Here is a 21122-nt window from a genome sequence, read left to right on the forward strand (position 1 = left end):
CTGCCGCTTCGCACACTCCGCTCCCCTCTGTCACTTTTCGAGGAACGTGGTGAGGCTCGCGAGCCTCAGGGTGCTGGACCCGCTTCTGCTGAGGCAGAGCGGAGAAGGCATTCCTGGGGATCGCAAATGGATCTCTCAGCGGGGTTGGAGACGGATCCGAGGACCCTTTCTCCTCCCTTACCTGGGAGATCCATCGCTCAATCTCCGGTGTCGGAAGCCCGCCCTGCGGCTTCTTCCGCCCGGAGAGAGAGCCCAATGCTGCAGTACTCTTCCTCCGAGGAGGTGGATGTGCTCACTATTGAAGGTGACGCAAACAGGGGGGAAGAGGAATCGCCATCTCTTTCCCCAGCACATGAGGAGTTGATGGATGTGTTATCTAGAGCTGTTGAAAAGTTACACATATCATGGCCACTAGAGAAACAGAGCGCTCGTCCCAAAAGTAAATTAGACGAGCCTTTCCTGCCGTCTAATATTTCACCTCCATCACGGAGCCTGCCTTTCTTTCCCGATCTGCACAGTGAGCTGTCTAGATCGTGGAACAAACCATTCTCTTCACGTTTGTTCAGCCCTCAAGTTCACGTATATTTAAATATACAAAGGGTATGAACGAGTATGGTTATAGATCAATGCCCCGGGCTGAACAGACGCTCGCGAGCTATCTGTCGCCTGGTTCAGCATCATCTATGAAGGCTCCAGTTTTGCCCACTAATAAACCATTAAAAACAACTTCCACGTTATTGGGTAAAGCTTATACGGCAGCAGGTCAGGCTGGAGCGTGACTTCACACTATGGCACTGCTTCAGGCATATCAGGCTGACCTGCTGGTGGATTTAGATAGGAGTGAGGGAGTTAATAGTGACGATATTCGAGAACTTCGTCGCGCTACTGATTTGTCACTCAGAGCTACCAAAGAGACCGCCAGAGCAATTGGGCGGTCTATGGCGGCGCTGGTGGCTACTGAAAGGTATCTTTGGTTAAATCTTTCTGAGATCAAAGACAAAGATAGATCTTTTCTTTTGGATGCTCCGTTAAACCCCGATTGTCTGTTTGGTGAAGCAGTGAATGAAGTGGTTGAAAGATTTCAGGAGACTAAAAAACATTCGGAGGCATTCAAAAAATTTCTCCCTCGCAGATCTAATCCCCCTGGGGCTGCTGGGAGTGAGCAGCCCCAGCCAGCATGATCCTCATATCGTACGCAACAAAAGGAGAGTGTCGCGTCCCGCACCCCCCCCACAGAAATCATGGGGGCCGGGGCGACAGTCTCAGCCGAAGCAATCTAACCAGAAGGTCGATCTGAGGACTGTTCTTGCGAAGAAAGCTTCGGCTCAAAAGAGGTCCTGACGCCATTTGTGTCGGACCTATGAGAGCAGCCCCAATCTCGGTACTCTCACGAGGTCGTTCTGCCAACCCCGCCACCCTTGGTGCTTTGGGGCGCAGCGGTCTCCAGCGGGTCTCTGGCGCAGTGTCACCTCGACGCTGCGTCAGGCTCGCACCCTCTGAGGGGGGTTCTAATTACACCAGAGGCCAGCCTCGAGAGGCTCATTCCCTGAGTAGAATTTCTGGCAGAATGGAAGAATCTGCCGAATATATCTCTATGGGTCCTGCAGTTAGTAGAAAAGGGTTACAGAATCCAATTTGGTTCTCGTCCACCAAGAAGTAGAGGCTCTGTTAGCGAAGGAGGCTATAGAGCAGGTGTACTCACCCGACAGAGAATCGGGTTTTTACAGCCGTTATTTCATTGTTCCAAAAAAGGATGGAGGGTTGCGGCCCATACTAGATCTTCGTCGTTTGAATCGTACAGTTCAGAAACTCAAGTTCAAAATGCTGACACTCAAACAGATCATGACTCAAATCAGGTCCGAGGACTGGTTTGTCACGATAGATCTAAAAGACGCTTACTTCCATGTCTCCATCCTCCCTCAGCACAGGAAGTTCCTAAGGTTTTCTTTCGGGGGCAAAGAATACCAGTATCGGGTGCTTCCTTTCGGTCTAGCTCTATCACCCCGCACATTCACAAAGTGCATAGATGCAGCTCTGGCCCCGCTCAGGCTGCAGGGCATAAGCATTCTGAATTATATAGATGACTGGCTGATTTTAGCAGAGAATCGGGTTTTTACAGCCGTTATTTCATTGTTCCAAAAAAGCTAGTGCCGGTTGCACTGGATGTGCTTTTATTCTTTCCTGGTCATGACGTCACCTGCCTGTGACGCTCACGCCCGCCATTGGACTAGTTGACATAGATGCTTCAGACGCAATCACGCAGGAGGTGTTCCCAAAAGCATCATCGACGCATCGTCTCGTTCCCTTCTCGGGGAACTAAGGTTACACTCGTAACCGAGACGTTTTATATGATCAGCACATGCTTCACTCTGCATGTGTTTATAGCTCTATGAACTGAACATGACATGATTAAGAGCTCTTCTTCATCAACCAACAAACATGACTTTCAGCATCATCTTCCTCTTGACTCTGGCAGAGTTTAGTTCAGGTTTGAATAATGATTTATGATTGTATTTCCCAACATCAGTGGAGTCCAGACTGAAGATACAGGAGATTATTACTGTCAGAGTTTACACTACATCAACAGTAAATATGTGTTCACACAGTGATAAAAAGTTGTACAAAAATCTGTTTATGAAGAGAATGAGTCAGTGTTTCAATATGATCATCATGTTTTAGTTGTAATATATGATTCCTGTCAATCAAACTGAACAGACTGCATTCAGTCACTTCTGCTGTCTGGACGTGATGCTTTCCATTTGAGACACAGGACCTTTTATAAATTAATTATGTATTAATTTTGATTTTCATAACATTTTCATATATATTTACACCATTGCCTATAAATGTAATGATTATGTAACAATTAGTGTCAGAACAACTGATTCTTGATCTTGATCTTTTTTTAGGATATTTTTATATAATAAAGTTTTTAATCCCCTATGAATATAATGATCAGTTTGTCTGCGCTGCTTCACTAAAGCAGAAGTGAAAGTGTTCCAGTCCAGATCATGTAACCAATCAGAGAGTGAGACTGAAAACCCCATTTGCATTGTCAGGGTGGAGTGATTGTGATCCTCTCAGAATAGAGCAGCTCTGTCTCCAGAGACCATGTTCAAACCCCAAGAGCTTTATTTGACATTTACTGCTACATCAACCTTCTGAAAAGCACCTGCATCTTCATCTGTTAGTTGAATGATGTTGTCAGACACAAAGTGAACTTGTTGAGAAGCTTTATTGAATGTTGCAGCAAACACAGCAGATTGAAAGATCACACACACACACACACACACACACACACACACACACTCTCTTTCAGTATTGAGTTGTAAATTACTACAGCTGCAGCACTAGACTCATGTGAATCCTGCCTGACACAGGACACTCAGATACGGCTCATCTTCAGGAGAGAAACATCAGCACTCAGAGCTCTTGTGGAACGAGACCTCATGAGGAGCTCCATCATGTGTTACTCTGCAGACGTACAGCTCTCCCTCTTCCCAGCGTGCTTTGCTGAGGGTCAGGACGCTACTGCGGCTGTAGCGGCCGTCCTGCTGGCTCTCTGCGCTGGTCAGAACCCCCTCGGTGACCTCTGACCCGTCCAGTGTCCAGCTCACCAGCGCCCCCTGTGGAGAGTAAGAGCTGAGCAGGCAGAGCAGTGCGGCTGAGTCTCCAGAGATCTGCAGAGAAGAGGGCGGCAGCAGAGACACTGAGGGCTTCACTGTGGGACCAGCTGCAGGAGACAAACACACACACACATTCACACACACACACACACACACTTTGTTTAAAGCTTTCATACATATTGCATTATAAAAGTAGTTTAATGCATTAATTATGCACTGCTATATACATTAAAATGCATGTATGATCTCATCAATAAGTGTAACAGCAGTTATAACACATATTATCTATTATCAGGCCGATCTGACTGCTTTAATTCCAGCAATTATTCACTCTGAACATAAATATCTTACATTTTGAGATATTCACCTGAACTGAAAATGTAACTCAATTTCAAACAGAGTTAAAACACAATTGAATCACACAGAATGAACAAAACACTGAATTATAAGCACAACATGAGCAAAAGAGATTCAGTATCATTGACTGAACTACAGAAAGGAGCAACATTTACATTCTGATGTCAAATCTCTTTTTTCCATGTATGATTTCTACAATAAAAGATGAACTAAATATGAACTCAGTGTAGAAATAAATGAAGGAAAAACAAACCTGTAATAAACTGAATAAACTCATAGTGAGACACAGTGTGGAAATATGTTTAGAATTTTATTTACATTTTATATTTATATATTTAAAAAAAAAAAAATTATAATACACTAAAACTCATGACAAACAACCAATTCTAGATGTAACAAGGAAAGTGCAAATATTATAAAACATTTTAACTTTGGTGACAGTTATTTATGAAAACATATATGACATTATAACATACGTTATTGATACCTTTATAATGCATTATACATAAAGGCTTTAAGTAAAGTTTTACCACAATATCTAATAATCATTATTATTAATAAATGTTGTTCTTGTTTCCACTGTAAAACACTTTCTGAAATCTAAATTGTATTTTTTTATTAGGTGATTAAATAGACAGACTTACCGATCACCAGTTTAGTTCCTCCACCGAATGTGTACCACAGTGATACAATCTAATGAAACGCTCGTACAAAAACCTCTATTCCACTCGAGTGAACACACACTCCAGCAGAGAGAGAGAAACAACACTTCAACACACTGATATTAGAAGATCCTCAGCTCTTCTCAACACTCACTCATTCAGATTTGACTAAATGCTTTCTGATATAACACTGTTTAAAGAAATGTATTTGATGAGCTGTGACCTCTGAGGTGACCTTTGACCTCTTGATCATGGATGATGTTGTGGAGTTTCTCATAATGATGCTTCTGTTCTTCATATGCAGATCAATCATCATGATTCACAGAAAAACCTGCAGCTTCAGACTTCAATCTTCAGTGAAAATCTCTTCAAATAATGAGTTTATTGAATATTAGAGCCAAAGTCAATAGAAAGTGTCAACAATGAAAATATAAAAGGTATTTTGCATGTTCTCCACAGTCAAGCATGTTTTCATATTCAAGGTCTGTTCTAAAAGTATCTGGACTGGTTATGAATCTCCACACAAGATCATGAAACGTGAACAAGCTCTAATATGTCTCCATCTTTAACAGCCTGTTTCTTCTCCATTTGATGATTTCAGACACACATGAGGCTTCATGATAGATGGAGTGACACAATAAAAATACTAAATAAAGTCATGATTCTGTAACTCTAGTGTATATTAGTTTGTTATCAGCACAAGCTGTTGTAAATCCTGCCCACTTCTTTGCATTGTCAGCACATGCTTCAGTGCTCTGAGAGTGTTTATAGTGCTGTGAGTTTAACACTTCATGACTGAGAGCAGAACAGAACACACTCTTCATCATCACACAAGACTAAACTACAGCAATGAACACAATCAACATCTTCATCTGGACCATTGCACTGTTTATTCAAGGTTTGTGTAATACAGTTTTTACAATAAATATGAATTATCTTAATATGTGAAATAAACATATATATGTTTATCATATACTTTATATCATCATATACATATATATAACATTTTCATTTTTGTTTGTGTTTTCTTTCAGAGTGTAGAGGACAGATCACTGTAACTCAGAGTCCATCAATACCAGCAGTTCAACCAGGAGAAGAAGTCAGAATAAACTGTAAAACCAGCAGTGATGTGTATTTTAGTGGTTATCCTTACTTAGCCTGGTATCAGCAGAAACCTGGAGAAGCTCCTAAACTCCTCATATATTATGCAACAATCCTTCAGTCAGGAACTCCATCTAGATTCAGTGGCAGTGGATCTGGCAGAGATTTTACTCTGACCATCAGTGGAGTCCAGACTGAAGATACAGGAGATTATTACTGTCAGAGTTATCACAGTGGTCCAGTGTTCACACAGTGATAAAGAGTCGTACAAAAACCTCTGTCAGTCAGACGTCACAGTGACTGCACTGATACAGCTGAGAGAAACTGCAGCTGCTGATGGAGGATCACAAACTACACAATATCAAACCTTTCACAGACTTTATTCATTTATTATGATGTAAGTAAACATGTAACATTTAATCTCATATCCCTTATCTGGACACAAATGTGGAGAAAAAGTGAGTGGAGCTTGTAAAACTTCTTGTTCTTGTAAAGCGACTCAATTATAATAACTGCACTTCCATCCTTCACATCTTGATATTACTGAGTTCCCTATCTGTCAGCGAGAGAGTTTTCCTGCACTTCAACGAGCATCTAGAAAGAGAAATTTCTCACTTCACATCACATTCTACTCTCTCATCCCTGCATAGAAAGACACACGTACAAATGAGACACTAAAATTAAAATGATTAAAAGCACCATTTTTAAGGAAAATCACACTGATGCACATTTATGACAGAAACCCTTAACAATGTTCTAAAACCATAAATGCAGTGAATATGATACAAATTAAGAAAAATATAATGAGTGTTAATATAATGTAAAAACGTTATTGTAATAATGATAAACTTTCTCGTAATTATGACTTAACATCTAATGATAACAAGAAACTTTCTCATAATAATCACTTAACATATCATAATATGATGGACAGGAGTCATAGTCCCATACTCCATTTCAATGAAGTCATGCAACTTTGCTCTCAGAGTTACAGTTATATTCATAAAGAGCCTTCGAGTCCCACCAGGTGTAATCCACGTTTAGAGAGTTGGGTCACTCTCCCACTCTTTACTGTAGATACAACTGTATATTTATGCCACTTTGACACACTGATCACTCGAATATACAGCTACAAATGATCTAAAAACCCGTCAGTCATGAATGATCACGTCTGATTGCTGATCTCTGATTGGCTAAAAGTGCTGCTCATCTGTGACATCATTAACAACACCAGTCGACTCTGCGGTTGTTTATTTTGACACACTACATGATATTTGTGGAAGTGCCAGTGAATTTCACATGATCGTTGATTGTTTATAATTAATTTATGTTTAGGATGGGAAATGTTTAATATCGGTAACAATTTAAAGGTGAACTATAATGCCCATTTTCACATGATGTAATATAAATCTCTGATGTCCTCAGAATGTGTCTGTGAAGTTTCAGCTCAAAATACCATCCAGATCATTTATTATAGCTTGTCAAAGTTGCCCCTTTTAGGGTGTGAGGGAAAACGCTCTGTTTGTGTGTGTCCCTTTAAATGCAAATGAGCTTCTGCTCCGCCTCCGTTCAGAAGAGGCCGATCCTTTACACGAGCTTCAGAGACTGGATCAACACAACAGCTGAATTTCTCTCAGGCTAAATGTCAATAACACCCAGTAGCGAGAGCAGACTCACATGTTTGAGCCAGAGTCAGACACAGATGGAGAGATCAGGGCTGCGTTTCCCAAAAGCATCGTAAGCCTAAGTTGATCGTAAAAACGATCGTACGACTGATCTTAATATTACGGTCTGTTTCCCAAAAGCATCGTAGCTTAAGTAGCACTTGAAAATCTTCGTAGATCTACGAGTGCTCTGGAGTAATCGTACATCCCCAAGTGCATCGTAAGAAGACAGATTTATGAGGACACCTGCAGGACAACCGGCAGATTACACCTTTAGCTTTATTCAAATGCAATGTGATTATAAGGTTTTGATTGTACTTTATTGTACACTTTATTACTCTTTTTTGTTGTTGGTTAAATTAATGTATAAATTAAATAATTAAAAAGGTCAGAAAAAAAATAGAAATAATTTAATCTAATAATTTGAATCAAAATTAAATGAATGAACAAAAAAATAAATAAAATAAATCCTTTAAATCTGTTAAAAATTACATCTTTGTTTCGCTCTATCTCCTCTAAAATGACATTAATTTCATCTTTTTGAAAGGTATCTTTTCGTGTGTTTTTTTTTTGTTTTTTTTTTTTCCCCAGCCATTTAGTCAGTGCCTCCGCCTGTAGGTGCTTTATATATGCTTGTCTTGATTGCTAATCCACAACAGATGACAATTATTAGGTTAAACGTTCAGAATACGATTCCATATAAGGTTATGTTTCAGCACTTCACGGATGGACAGCGACTCTTAAGTAGCACGTAGAGCGCGTTTTCGCGCGTTCATGTTAAGTGCATTTTTGGGAAACGCTCGTGGAATTGCTGCGAGCGTTCGTAACTTTGCACGTAGAAAGCGCTCTTAAGAGCTAAGATACATCGTTATCGGGAAACCCGGCCCAGGAAGAGACTGCAACTGTTAGGCTCAATCCCAATTCACCCCTTGGCCCTACCCCTCCGTTTTCTAGGGATAGGGTGTCCCAATTCTTGTTGCGATAGAGGGGTAGGGTAAAGGGGTAGGAGACCTTCGGCTACAACGTAGTCTAATATGGTGATTTTCTTCAAAACAATCATAAAAAAAGAGATCGTTAATTTAGCCGCTTGCATGTTGTCTCGGTAGCCAGCGCTACTAATGTTAGTTACCTGGTAACGTTAATGAAGCTATGTTTTTAATTTTTAATTGGTGAGTTGTTAAATAATTTGATGTGTGATATAAGTTTAATGTAAATGCAAAGCCCTAGGTTCACTTCACTGGTATTAGCAGGAAAAATTGTTCTCACTCGTCACAGAAGTCAGTCAAAAATCCGTAAACAAGTGCGAGTTTAATCAAAACATAAAATTACAAAAATATACAAAATCCTGTTGGCTCCTGTAGCCTATCCTATGATTTCATTTGTTAAACCTTTAACTTGTGTTACCTTAAACGTTTAAACACGAGTTTTATCCTTAAATGACAGACCAAATGGTAAGAAAACTGTTTCTCCTTTTTTCTGTGCACAAACTTTTTCAAGTTCAGTATTCCGCCCCCCAGTGGGTGTAACCATTAAAGAAACAGAACATATATTATACATCAGAAAACACAGGAAATATCAGAATTCAAAGAAAGATACAAATATGATACCTTCAGTTAGTGCTTAAAATCAGTTCAAATCAACACTCCAAACAAACAATACTAAAATACAAATTATTGACATATTAATTTGGCTCTTACAGTAACCATTATTGTCACAGTATGGAGAAAAGGCTAGCACTGGTAACCATTATTCTCAGTAATGTCTACTTCACATCATTCCAGGGACTCCACAGGAAACCAGACGGATCATCCGTTTCTGAGCAGAAAATGAGAACCACTTTCTGAAGTCCAAAAGTTCTGCAAAACAACTTTGGGAGTAAGTCATTTGATCAGTATGCTTGACTGTATAAAAAATATATATATATATTATTGTTTTTATTCCTGTTAAAATTACTCATTCATATCATGCTACAATATTAAACACACCAGGTCCCACCGTCTGTACACTGACCTGGTGTTTGTGTGTTGCAGTGTGTTTTTAATATTTATTCATTTCTCTTTTGTCTAATGATTCCAGGGAAGCGCTATTTCATTTTACCTGTACTACTGTGGTATGTGTGGTAAATGACAATAATATCTTATTTGTTATGATACAGGACATTGATCAAAGAACTTGGCCTGGAGGGACATGTCACTTCTCAACAGGTCTCCAAGAAGTGGGTAAATCTGAAATAAATAAATAAATAAGGTAAGCAGAGACCAGTGTGGTTCTAGCTTGGTTTATATGGAGGGATTCCAAACGGTCAAGGAAATCCATAAACGTTCAATGTAATCTTGTAAATATAATGTAGACATTGTTTGTTTATATTCACTTAAGGACCAGAAATCCCCCAGAACAGGATCTGGAACGGATGCTGGCGAGGTAACCGCTGCCACGTGGCAGTTTTTTGAGGGCATGCACGAGGTGTTGGTGCCAGGCCTTCAATGGACCCTCCTGTTGTGGTTGCATCTTTTGGTCCTGATGCTGATCCGATAACAATTCTCATGGTAAGGTTTAAAGGTTAGCTGAAATTGCATTTGTAATTATTTTAACAACGCTATGTGGCCTGAAGTGTTATTGATTATTGATCACTTGATATGAGAATTGTAATGTACATAGTAATGTGATATTGTTATTAATGATACACCATTACCTTATTTCTTTGGTAGCACTCTATAATAAGGGTAATGCTGAACTAATGTTATTCCTTGCAGGAATTATTATAAAGTGTTTCCTAGAATTATTATTTTTTTGGTTCTCTTAGGAGATTGTCGAGCCCAGCAGTCCAGACACCGCCTCAGACACAGCCAATACCTCTGTAGCCTCTCCTGTTGCAACCCCAAACCCCTCACCAAAAAAGAAGAGGAGGAAGTCTATTGTGGAGTTTCTAATAGAGGAAAGTGCTAAGGAGCAAAAGCGGCATGAGGACAGTGAGGCAAAAATGGATAGGTTATTAGGCCTGTTTGAAAAACTCATAGATAAAATATAATTAGAATATAATATAAATTAAAATGTAATATAATTCTGCGCTGGTTTTGAAATAGATTTCCCCTTTCATCACTCAAGTTCCTGTTAGTGTGATGATAATGTTTACAATGTGATTGCACTATCATCAATTGTTGTTTTGAAATGTTTTCCCCCCATCCTGTGTTGTATAGTTCTTTTCTGTTAGTTAACAATAGACACATTGAAATGAAATGACTTTTATATATATACATTGTCAAAGTATACAAAGTATTTATTTTATATATACCTGTATATATATATATATATTGCAAGAAAATGCAATATTGTCAATAAAAAGATTGTGTGAACAAATAACATGCAAACTATCTGTTCTATTAGTATAAAATAAAATCACATATTCACATCCATGAGATGCTATAAGCAGCATCAGCAACAAAAAATACAATGGCAAATAGCCATTTTTCACATAGCTAACAAACTATATACACAGTACAGACATCCTTAAGGGTCTTGCACATGGCCTGAGACCAGGGCCGCCAGTCTGTCCCTTATAGCATTCCCAGAGCTCTCGTTAACCGCTAGGGGCTCACGGGGTGGTTGGGGTTCAAGGATGTCCAAATCTGCATCTTCATCTGGCTCCAGCAAGTCCTCATTATCTAGACACACATTGTGTAGAAATGCACAGGACGCAATAACCAGAGGTGCAAATGTGGGTTTAACCTCTAAGGCTCTGAAAAGGGTAGACCTCCATCTGGTTTTCATCATCCCAAAAGCTCTTTCGATTATGCTGCGGGCCCTGGCATGGTAATAGTTGAAGCGCCCTTGTATTTGCCCATTAACTGGCTCCCTGTAAGGTGTGATTAGGCAGACAGGTGTGTCCACACAGGGATAGCCACCATCACCCAGAAGGATGTAACCTGTGGGAGGATACTGTCTTGCCCTTTAAAAGCTGCTGTTCTTCATGATGTGTGTGTCATGAACTGATCCTTGGTAACCAACAAAGATATCTAGAAACCTGCCATTAGAATCACATATTGCTTGTATGTTAAGTGAATAGAATCCTTTGTAATTCAGGTAGTCTAATCTTTACTGTTGAGGAGGTTTAATTCTGACATGGCTGCCATCTATTGCTCCCACAACACTGCTGAATGCAGGGCTTCCTGATAGCTGGACAAATCCTTGACCAACTGCATGAAGCTCTCCTGCCAGTGGGAAAGAAATGGCTCGCTTCAGGTTGGTCATTATATTTCGTGCAACTCTGTGGATGATGCGATGGACTGTAGACTTGGGCACATTGAAAACCCGGGATACAACTGAGTAGGACAGTCCATGAGCCAGCCAGTAAACGTAGATCAGGACTTCTAGTTGGTTACCAAGTTGGTTATAAGTATATAAATGGCTGCTATTTTGCACAAGTTTATTTGTAATGGCCAGCAATAGGCCTATGTAGTTTCTTCATTCACTGTGACCTGCACTGGATGGCTAATTTCACATGTATTTAGTGTATTTTCAAAATACAAAATACTGTATTTGTATTTAAATAAATTTTTTCACACAGTATTTTGTATTTGTATGTAAAGACATTTTTCCACACAGTATTTTAAATACATTTATTTGTATTTTATGTCCATGTATTTATGCCTATCTCTGTTCATGGTATTCCATCTTATCAGTCCAGCACACATATCACACAATCTAGCTAGGCTAACTGCAACAAAATATGTTAATATGTTTGCTGTCCATCCTACATACCACAGACGTATCCATCAGCATTCGCAGGCGTTGAAGACGTCTCCGTTTTCTTGACCAAGTTGCGGCAGACAAGTGCAGAAAGATGCATACTGCCCATACGACAGAGACTGTCACAACGGAGGACGGCATATTGGTATCGTTGTCAGTCGTTGTCATGGAGAAATCCTGTAAAAACTCATCGCTTCCGTAACGTCAGAGCCTTCGTCGATGACTGATGACGTATCGGGTTAATGAAGGGTCGTTCCATTTCGTAGGGGAATATTTCAACCCCTTGGCCATTGTAACTCTGTTTTAAGGGCCAAGGGGTACACTCGAAAACAAGGGGTAGGGGCAAGGGGTGAATTGGGATTGAGCTTTAGACTGTACATGGACGTTTCTGAAAGGTTAGTGGATACATTTATGTAACTTGTTGTGGAGTTACGTTTATTCATCTCATCGACTAGCCTGTGCCGTCATGTTAATCTATAAACTGCTGTATAGGTGCTTGTGTGTGAACTGAATTAGGATGCCCACAGAGCCAGAACATATTTTCTGCATGGAGATAGAGCAGGAATGGTTTAGTTTACGGTTATAATGTGGGACCGCTTCTCACTCAGGAGATCTAGTGGAGATCGTCATCAGTCGTGGGCCGGTTTCCAGACTCTGTTTTTTTTTACACACACTGTGTTCGAACACAGTGAATTTTGCACTTTTGAATTTTGCTTTAACAGAAGGATTGTTCATATTTATGTCTAATTTGAATAATTTGTCATAGTTTCAGACTCATACATTCATACAAACACAACTGCTCACAGACGTGGCCTGTTTTATGAATCCAGCGTATCATTAATAGTTTTGTGGATTGAACTCTTCGAGCTCTTACTCTCTAACCGAGTCAAAGACGATCTCAGCAGTCCAGAGGTTCAGACCCTGACAGTGTTTCATTATAAACTGATGAATATGAACAAACCTCATCTCTCCTTTAGTCCAACTCTTCTGACTCATTTCAGAGAATAAAGTGTCGGACAGTGAAACTCATATCTGCATCATCAGGGTGATTGTGTTCCTCTCAGAATAGAGCAGCTCCATCAGCAGATGTTCAGTGTCCTCACAGGAGCTTCATGTTACTGGAATACACTACTTCTCTAGTTTCTGGAGATATACTGGGGTTACAAACCATCAAATAAAGTCTAATGTTTCTGTAGAAGACTACAGAATTACTGACATTCATCTCCTTTTCATACAACATTAACAATAATGTCATTTTGCTGATGAAGCAAATCAGTGTCATCACCACAGTGTCATTTCCATCAAATCTCAAATGTTTTATTTTGTTTAATAGCATTCTGTCACTGAATTTTTTTTTAAATATTTTTGGAATAAATGCCAAATCCTTAGTCTTGCCAAGGCTATTTTTAGCTAAGTATTTCATGCATCCTAAACACACACAAATAAATCATATTTTCATACTTTTCCACACAGCTTAATTGTAAATGGCACATACATATTCTGATATTTACTTTGACTTTTCTTTATTTTCTTTACTCATCAGATGTCTCATATTTCATCTCGAGCCTCTTCACTGACACTGTCGTCTTCTTGTAATTGTTCAGTTTGATGGAAATATTATATACTTTAATATTCTAAAGTCTCTTTATGGGAAAAGGGCAAAATAATTAAATCTGCATAAAAATAATTTAAAGGGGACATATCATGCTAAATCCACTTTTTTAGCCCTTAAATGCATTTTGTTGTATATTTGGAGTGTTTAGAAGTACAGAAAATATGAAATTATTCTCTTCAGGTGCTTCGTTGATATCTTTATATTCTGTTTTGGCCCTATTTTTCAACCTGTTCCGATTTTTCTGTTATCTATGACGTTTTGTGAACTAATACGTCACAGTATTTGCAGCGGAACTGCCAAATAAGGGCATTGACTTCCGGCCCAACACTTCGAGCAATCCGCCATTTCTATTTCTCACTGCAATTTTGTAGTCCAAGCTAAAGGATGCAGAAGTTACGAGAGGGTAAGTTAAAATGTTCGGTTGTTGGATGTAGTAACCCACACACTTCATTACACCGTCTAATGTAGATGAACTGCCGCGCTTGTGTGTCAGGACGCATATGTTTAACTGAAAGAACGAGCAGAGAGAGAGACCCGGTCGCGCGCGCGCTCACTCTCTCTCTTCAGAGAGGCGAAAGTGTAAACAAGACATCACCGTCTCCAAACTAGACGCTGTCTTGCTCTCTCTCCCTCGCACATATTAATCAAAATAAATCGACACGGTGGTAAAAGGTCGGAAGACCAAAGTTTCATGTGTAAATACAGTAACACACCATTGCGATACATCCATATGAAGACGTTGTTCTGCAGGTTCGTCGTCTTCATTTTCATCTCGCTCCGGCTCCGACATGTAAGGCTGGATGGACAAGTCTTCCGTTGTCGACATTTTGTTAATAACGTGTGAATAAAAAGTTTCTGTGCCGCTAGATAATCGTATCTCTGCTATCAAACTACAAAAATGGCTGAACAGGGTGGAGTTGAACCTCTGCAACCTGTAGAGGGGGCGGGGTATGAAGTGTCTCAGTTGTATTTAAAGAGACCGCACCAAAACGGGTTGATTGAGACGCACGTCAGAAAAGGGGTGGAAAAGGGACCTGTGGAGCTATAATTATGAGGAATTCAGACCCAAGCATTGCAATTCCGCTTTATATAGACTACAAATGTATGATTTATATGTAAAAAGGAACAATTTAAAAGCATGATATGTCTCCTTTAAAGAAAAAAAAACAATTGCTAAAGTTGAACTCACGTCTTTCTCACACACCCCCTTTTTTAGGTTTTTCATGACTTCTTTTTTAATGAAAGTGACACTGAGAGTAAAAAACAGGATAATCACTGTATTTATAAAGCGCCGGTGTTAAGCAAATGTTTGGTGGGTCTACAGCCTAGCTCACTCCTGTCTGCGGACATTTCAGACCCTACAGAAATGTTCAAACAGAATACATCACTCATTTTAATTACACCATTTACATAGTCATTAACTATTTATTGTCATAGTCATTACTAATTGCATCAGTAGTAACAAAATCATTATACTTTATACTTCTATTTAAGGTTGTTGTGTTTTTGAGGCTCTGCTCCACCACAAAAGCTCTGCAACAAGTGATCAGTGGTTAAAATGACATCATTATGACAACAAATATATGTTTTTTATTTATTTTTATAATTACTTTCTATAGTATACTTACTTACCTTTGATTGCTGCATCTAAGGCTGCGTGTGTTCATCAGTCCCTGTAACATCCAAACAAGATTTAATGTTAGATCTGTCATTTATGTGATCAAAAGGCTACTACATCATAGACAAATAAAATCAAAAAATTATCTTCAGTTTGTAAACCTTTATGTAAATTAGTAAAATAAGCATTTTTGTGTGTAATGTAAAGTGTTGACAAAAGCTTAGGCCAAATGGTTGACATTATAGCACACATTCAACACACACACGGCTATCTGATGTGTTTTCATCTGGAAGATGTATTTCTAAGAGTTTCATCAGCCGTACTGTACGTCTGTCAAATGTCCCCTGACAAATATTAAACACACATTTAGGAAACGTCTATGTTGCATTTGGTTACGAGTGAATCCACACTTTTTTTTCAGATGTTTGTACTCAGTTAAAGCAATGCTGTCAAGAAAACAATGTTCAACCCTTGTGCATCTTATGGACATTTTTGTTTTTTAACAGTTTATTTGTATTTTTTTTGTGTGTGTGTGTGTGTGTGTGTGTGTGTGTGTGATAATTTTGTCTGTGTTAATGCCAACTGCATACATGTTGGCACAGGTGTGTATTTGTATTGGAATTTTACTATTTCACCCCCATTTCCTTTAAAAATATCTATTTTGCACTAGTGTTAAAACTGTTACTTGGATCTAACTCAATAAAATTAAGACGACATTTTCCAACTACTTTTTGCAAGTTTAGTGAACTAACTGATATTTTGAGTAAGGACAACTTAATAATATGCATTTCAATGTATGCGAAAAGATTAAGTAGCATTTTCAGAAAAAGCCAATAAATTAAGTACAATCAATGTCAAAAATATCAGCATATTATACACATTAGACTTAATTAAAATTAGTAACATTAGTTAATAGTAATAGTAACTTAAAATAGGTAACATTAAAATGAAAAAATAGTTAACGTCCTCTGATTTATTAATTTTGACCAATTTGCCCTTTCTTTGTTTTGGAAGTGTAAACGGCTTCAAATAATTAGTTGCTATTATGTCAATTTCCAACATTTATTAAATCATTGCCATATCCAAACAGTAGCAATGAGCTGGACAGTATAAACAATCAATAACAACTGTATTCATGCATTAAAGAAAGCATGCCCTCAGCTAATAAAGTGCAGATTAGTGGAACACCTTCACGGTACAGCTTTTCTCTGTGTACATACATAATCTTACAACATTTTAAAATGAAGTCAACAGGCACTTTTGTAACAAGTCACAAGCCATATTCAAAATGAGCTGTTCACAAGTGCAGAGTGACAGTCATGTCTGAGTGCCTTGGCCAGGAGCTTGTGTTTCAGAGTCATGAACTTGGGCTTGGTTTTGGGCGCAGTGTGTCGAGTCCCACGAAAACTCTTTGAAACACCTCAAATGTTTTGGAAAGCTTGGATGGACGCTCAAGATTAACACGTCTGACACGTCTGATATAAACTTTTAAAATGAGCTTTGTAAAATCAATTTATGGTGAAGTCCAATGAAATTAATTTTATTATAGAAAATATGAAGTTACAAAAATATTCACACTTTTTACTTATTAATAACTAAAAAAAAAATATATATATATATAAAGAAAGAAAAATAAATTAATTTATTAGAATAAATATAGTTTTTAAAATTAAGTCATATGGACAATAGCACTGAACGACTTGGACACAAATGTCCGCATTGCAAAAAATTTAATCCCAGGGCCATTTACAGTTTTTGCCTATTGCTTACACACGTTTTGCTAAATTTGGCTCATTGTGTCAAAACTCTACACACAAGCAAATTAGACACAACACTAGGAAATAAACCATTCACATCTATGTCAAATTGAAACTCTGCTATCAAAACCTAACAATCCTTTGTCAAAATGTCACTCTGATGACAAAATGATATCCACTTGCATCATATGAATACACTTTCAGATTAGCAGCAACACATTAGTCTACTTCATATAAAAAACTGCAGTCTTTTGTTTTCAATGTTTTTATTCAGTTCCACAGAGGGCATGTTTTTACAACAACCAAAAAATGAAATACTGTTTTCAAAATCATTACATTAGTATATTTTACAGTACAGTAAATTCAGTTAAATCAAAAATAAAAAACAAACAATACACTACTGTAAACACAGAAAAACACAATTGTGCGCAAGTGGGCTTATGGATCCTGCCGTCTGTTGGGGTCTGGCCACAGGATCTCATCAACATCACAAGCAATGTCTTCTCTCGCTAAGCATCGGGGAAAATATCCCCTTGTGTGCCGAATCCATCCCTGGATTGACCTCACCTCAATGTCTCCGCAGGCCTGTTCCATTGCCTGCAGAAGAGGCATACGGGCATGTGGTTGGCGGTCATATACACGCCATCTCCAAGCGGAAAAAAATTCCTCTATAGGATTTAGAAATGGCGAGTAAGGGGGCAAGTACAGAACTTCAAATTGATCATGGTTGGTGAACCAGTTCTGGACCAGAGCAGCCCGATGGAAACTAACATTATCCCAGACAATAACAAACCTGGGCTGCTCTGGTCCATCATGTACAACTGCATCATGAAGTGCATCTAGAAATATGATTATGTGTTGCGCATTATAGGGACCCAGTTTGGCATGATGGTGCAGTAGCCCTCGAAGACTTATGGCAGCACACAGTGTGATGTTTCCCCCGCGCTGCCCCGGGACGTGCAAAATTGCCCTTTGGCCAATTATATTACGTCCCCGTCGTCTGTTTTTGCTAAGATTGAATCCAGCCTCGTCAATGTAAATACATTCATGCGGCTGTTCAGCTCCATCCATGTCCAAGATTCTCTGTAACAAAAAATACATATTGTGGATGGCTTTATTCAAAGCACACACTTACATTACACATACAGAACTGACCCATCCCACCACACAGATACCTGTGTAGCTTTCTGAATGTATCTATGTGGTACTAATCCAGTGGTACATATTCATCTGTTACTGGACTGCACCCATTCTTTATTGTAAATGTAAAGGACTGAAACACTTACTTGTACATATTCATGTCGAAGTTCTTTGACCCGGACACTGTTCCTCTCAAATGGGACCCTGTACAGTTGCTTCATGGTCATGTTGTGCTTTACCAAGATCCGTCTGATAGTTGTGATGCTTACTCGATTTATGTTGTTGAATACTTCCCTATCTGCAAGTATTTGTTGCTGTAGCTGGTGGAGACGGATTGCATTGTTTGCTCTGACTAGGTTCACTATGGCAAGTTCCTGCTGTTGGGTGAACAGGCGTTGGCGTCCACCCCCAGTAGGTCTTCTAGCCATTCTATAGAAAAATGCAACCACAAATTGTTCTCGTCTGCTTCTTTTTTACAGTACTGTGTATACTGAACTTTACTGTATTTACCATGCACAGTACTGAAACATCTCAACACGTTATCACGGTATGTTTCACAAAACTACCACTTTTGTTAAAAAAGGAGCATTAGCCACCCTGGAATACAATACATGTGATACAGTAATGTGATATGGTACAGTACTGTAAATACTCTAGATACAGTCTGAGTAGAGTAGAGAGTTGAAGACATACCTGTTTTCCAGTCGGAATGTCCTTATTATGGATGCAACTGTGAAGCGGCTTAAATTAGGATGGACTCTCTGCCCAGCTTCCCTCATAGTCAGGCCATGGTTTATGACATGGTCCACCAAAGTTGCCCTTATGTCATCCGAAATAATGGTCCTTGCGTGGCCTCTTTGACCACGTCCTCCTCTCTCTCTCTCTCTCTGTCCTCCTCTTCCTCTGCCTCTGCCTCTGCCTCTAGCTCTCCCTGCCTCCATGCTTGCAAAGTTCTCAAATGGCTTAACTGAGGCCTTTTTGTAGCTGGCTGATTGGTGTTCAGTTTTGTAAGTAAGTGTTTTCAGGTGTGTGTCTATGTCTTTTCAATTAACCAATGTGTGTTGTATTTTGAATAGATGTGTTTTCCCAATGGTACCCTGAGATTTCATTTTTGAACTAAGTGTCTTATGTATGAAATAGTGTGTAGTGTCTAGGAGCAAGTGTGTTGCAGAAAGGAGCAAGTGTGTTACAGAATTGCAACTAAAGTGCAAAGCAGCGCTTTTGTTTAAGGTATGGTTACACTTTGTTTAAGGTATAGTAACAACAACTTCAAGTTATGTTACTTTGGTTTAAGCATGTGTCTATAGTGTTCAAGCAATGGGCAAAAACTGTAACTGTACAATTATGCAAAGTTTGTTAACAGGCTTTCATTCTGCTGGCGAGGTTTCAAACCAAAGGCTTATTTACCAGATGGTGCCATTTTTTCAGGTTTGGCCTATAAAGCAAATACTTTATTCCGGTTTTCTGCTTCGGCATATTATTGAGCCAGTTGGATAAATTATGCAGCGATAATTGTGTGCGTGTGTTGGTATGGATGTCAGAGTGAGGTTTGTATGTGTGTAATAAAATGTGTGTGTGTGTGTGTGTGTGTGTGTGTGTGTGTGTGTGTGTGTGTGTGTGTGTGTGTGTGTGTGTGTGTGTGTGTGTGTGTGTGTGTGTGTGAAGGTGTAAAGAGGATTTTTGGCAGGATTTATTAAGTTTTTCTTATTTTGCATGTTCATAAATTCAGTTTTTCTTTTTGTTGCCTCAGGGCAACGTTGTGCGATAAGGGTTACTTTTCAAGGATGTCTTGGACAATACCTCACAATGGCAAATAATGTGTGACAAGAAGGGAAGATTCAGGGTTCTGGGTGCACAGGAACACCCAAAGTGATGTGCAGAAAGTGTAACGTACACCTGTGTTTCACAGCAGAAAATGATCAATAAATCAATAAAATGTTCCCAAATGAGTCAAGAAATGATGTGGAATAGGTTTTATCATGTGTCATCAAAATTTTTTGCAGTAGAGGGTTAATATATATGAATGTCTTCAAATCAAAAGTTTCCTCATCAGTTGTTAAATAAGTGCAATGTAAATATTAATAATGACTGAATCAATAATATGTATGATTCTGTCAATAGACTCTTCAGAAATGTGTGTGTAATAGCTTAGCATTTCTCAACATGAGGAAGTTGTTTGATAATGTGTTTGTGACTGATCTACAGTCTTCAGGATAATGATTTAAATAGAGAGAGTCACTTTGCATTGTCAGCACATGCTTCAGTGCTCTGAGAGTGTTTATAGTGCTGTGAGTTTAACACTTCATGACTGAGAGCAGAGCAGAACACACTCTTCATCATCACACAAGACTAAACTACAGCAATGAACACAATCAACATCTTCATCTGGACCATTGCACTGTTTATTCAAGGTAAGATGTAAAAACTGACTCTGGTTTTGGTGTTTTTGTAAAAGTATATGATGATAATAGTTTTAAACACTAATAGTTTTTCATTTCTCTTCTTCAGAATCCAGAGGAGTGACTCTGACTCAACCTGAAGTTAAAACTGTCCAACAGAGTCAAACAGCAACAATAGAGTGTAATATAGATGTAGGAATATACAGCAACTTATTAGCCTGGTATCAGCAGAAACCTGGAGAAGCTCCTAAACTCCTGATTTATAGGATAAGCAGCCGTTATACTGGAACTCCATCTAGATTCAGTGGCAGTGGAACAGCAAATACTGGACGAGATTTTACTCTGACCATCAGTGGAGTCCAGACTGAAGATACAGGAGATTATTACTGTCAGAGTTATCACTGGATCAACAGTAAAGATGTGTTCACACAGTGATA

General features: G+C 38.9%; 1 protein-coding gene across 1 annotated transcript; it reads right to left on the reverse strand.

Annotated features, from left to right (window-relative positions):
* Positions 1 to 17492: 17492 nt before the first annotated feature.
* On the reverse strand, positions 17493 to 19068 carry LOC311071068 (uncharacterized protein). The gene is made up of 2 exons (XM_084095274.1): positions 18433 to 19068; positions 17493 to 18229 (listed from the first exon to the last, which is right to left on the reverse strand). The coding sequence occupies exons 1-2, from the start codon at positions 18712 to 18714 to the stop codon at positions 17585 to 17587; spliced, it is 927 nt and encodes a 308-aa protein (XP_083951400.1). The 5' UTR covers positions 18715 to 19068; the 3' UTR covers positions 17493 to 17584.
* Positions 19069 to 21122: the final 2054 nt, after the last annotated feature.

This window comes from Abramis brama (genome assembly GCF_963993115.1).
Source record: "Abramis brama genome assembly, chromosome: 20".
Taxonomy (NCBI): Eukaryota; Metazoa; Chordata; class Actinopteri; order Cypriniformes; family Leuciscidae; genus Abramis; species Abramis brama.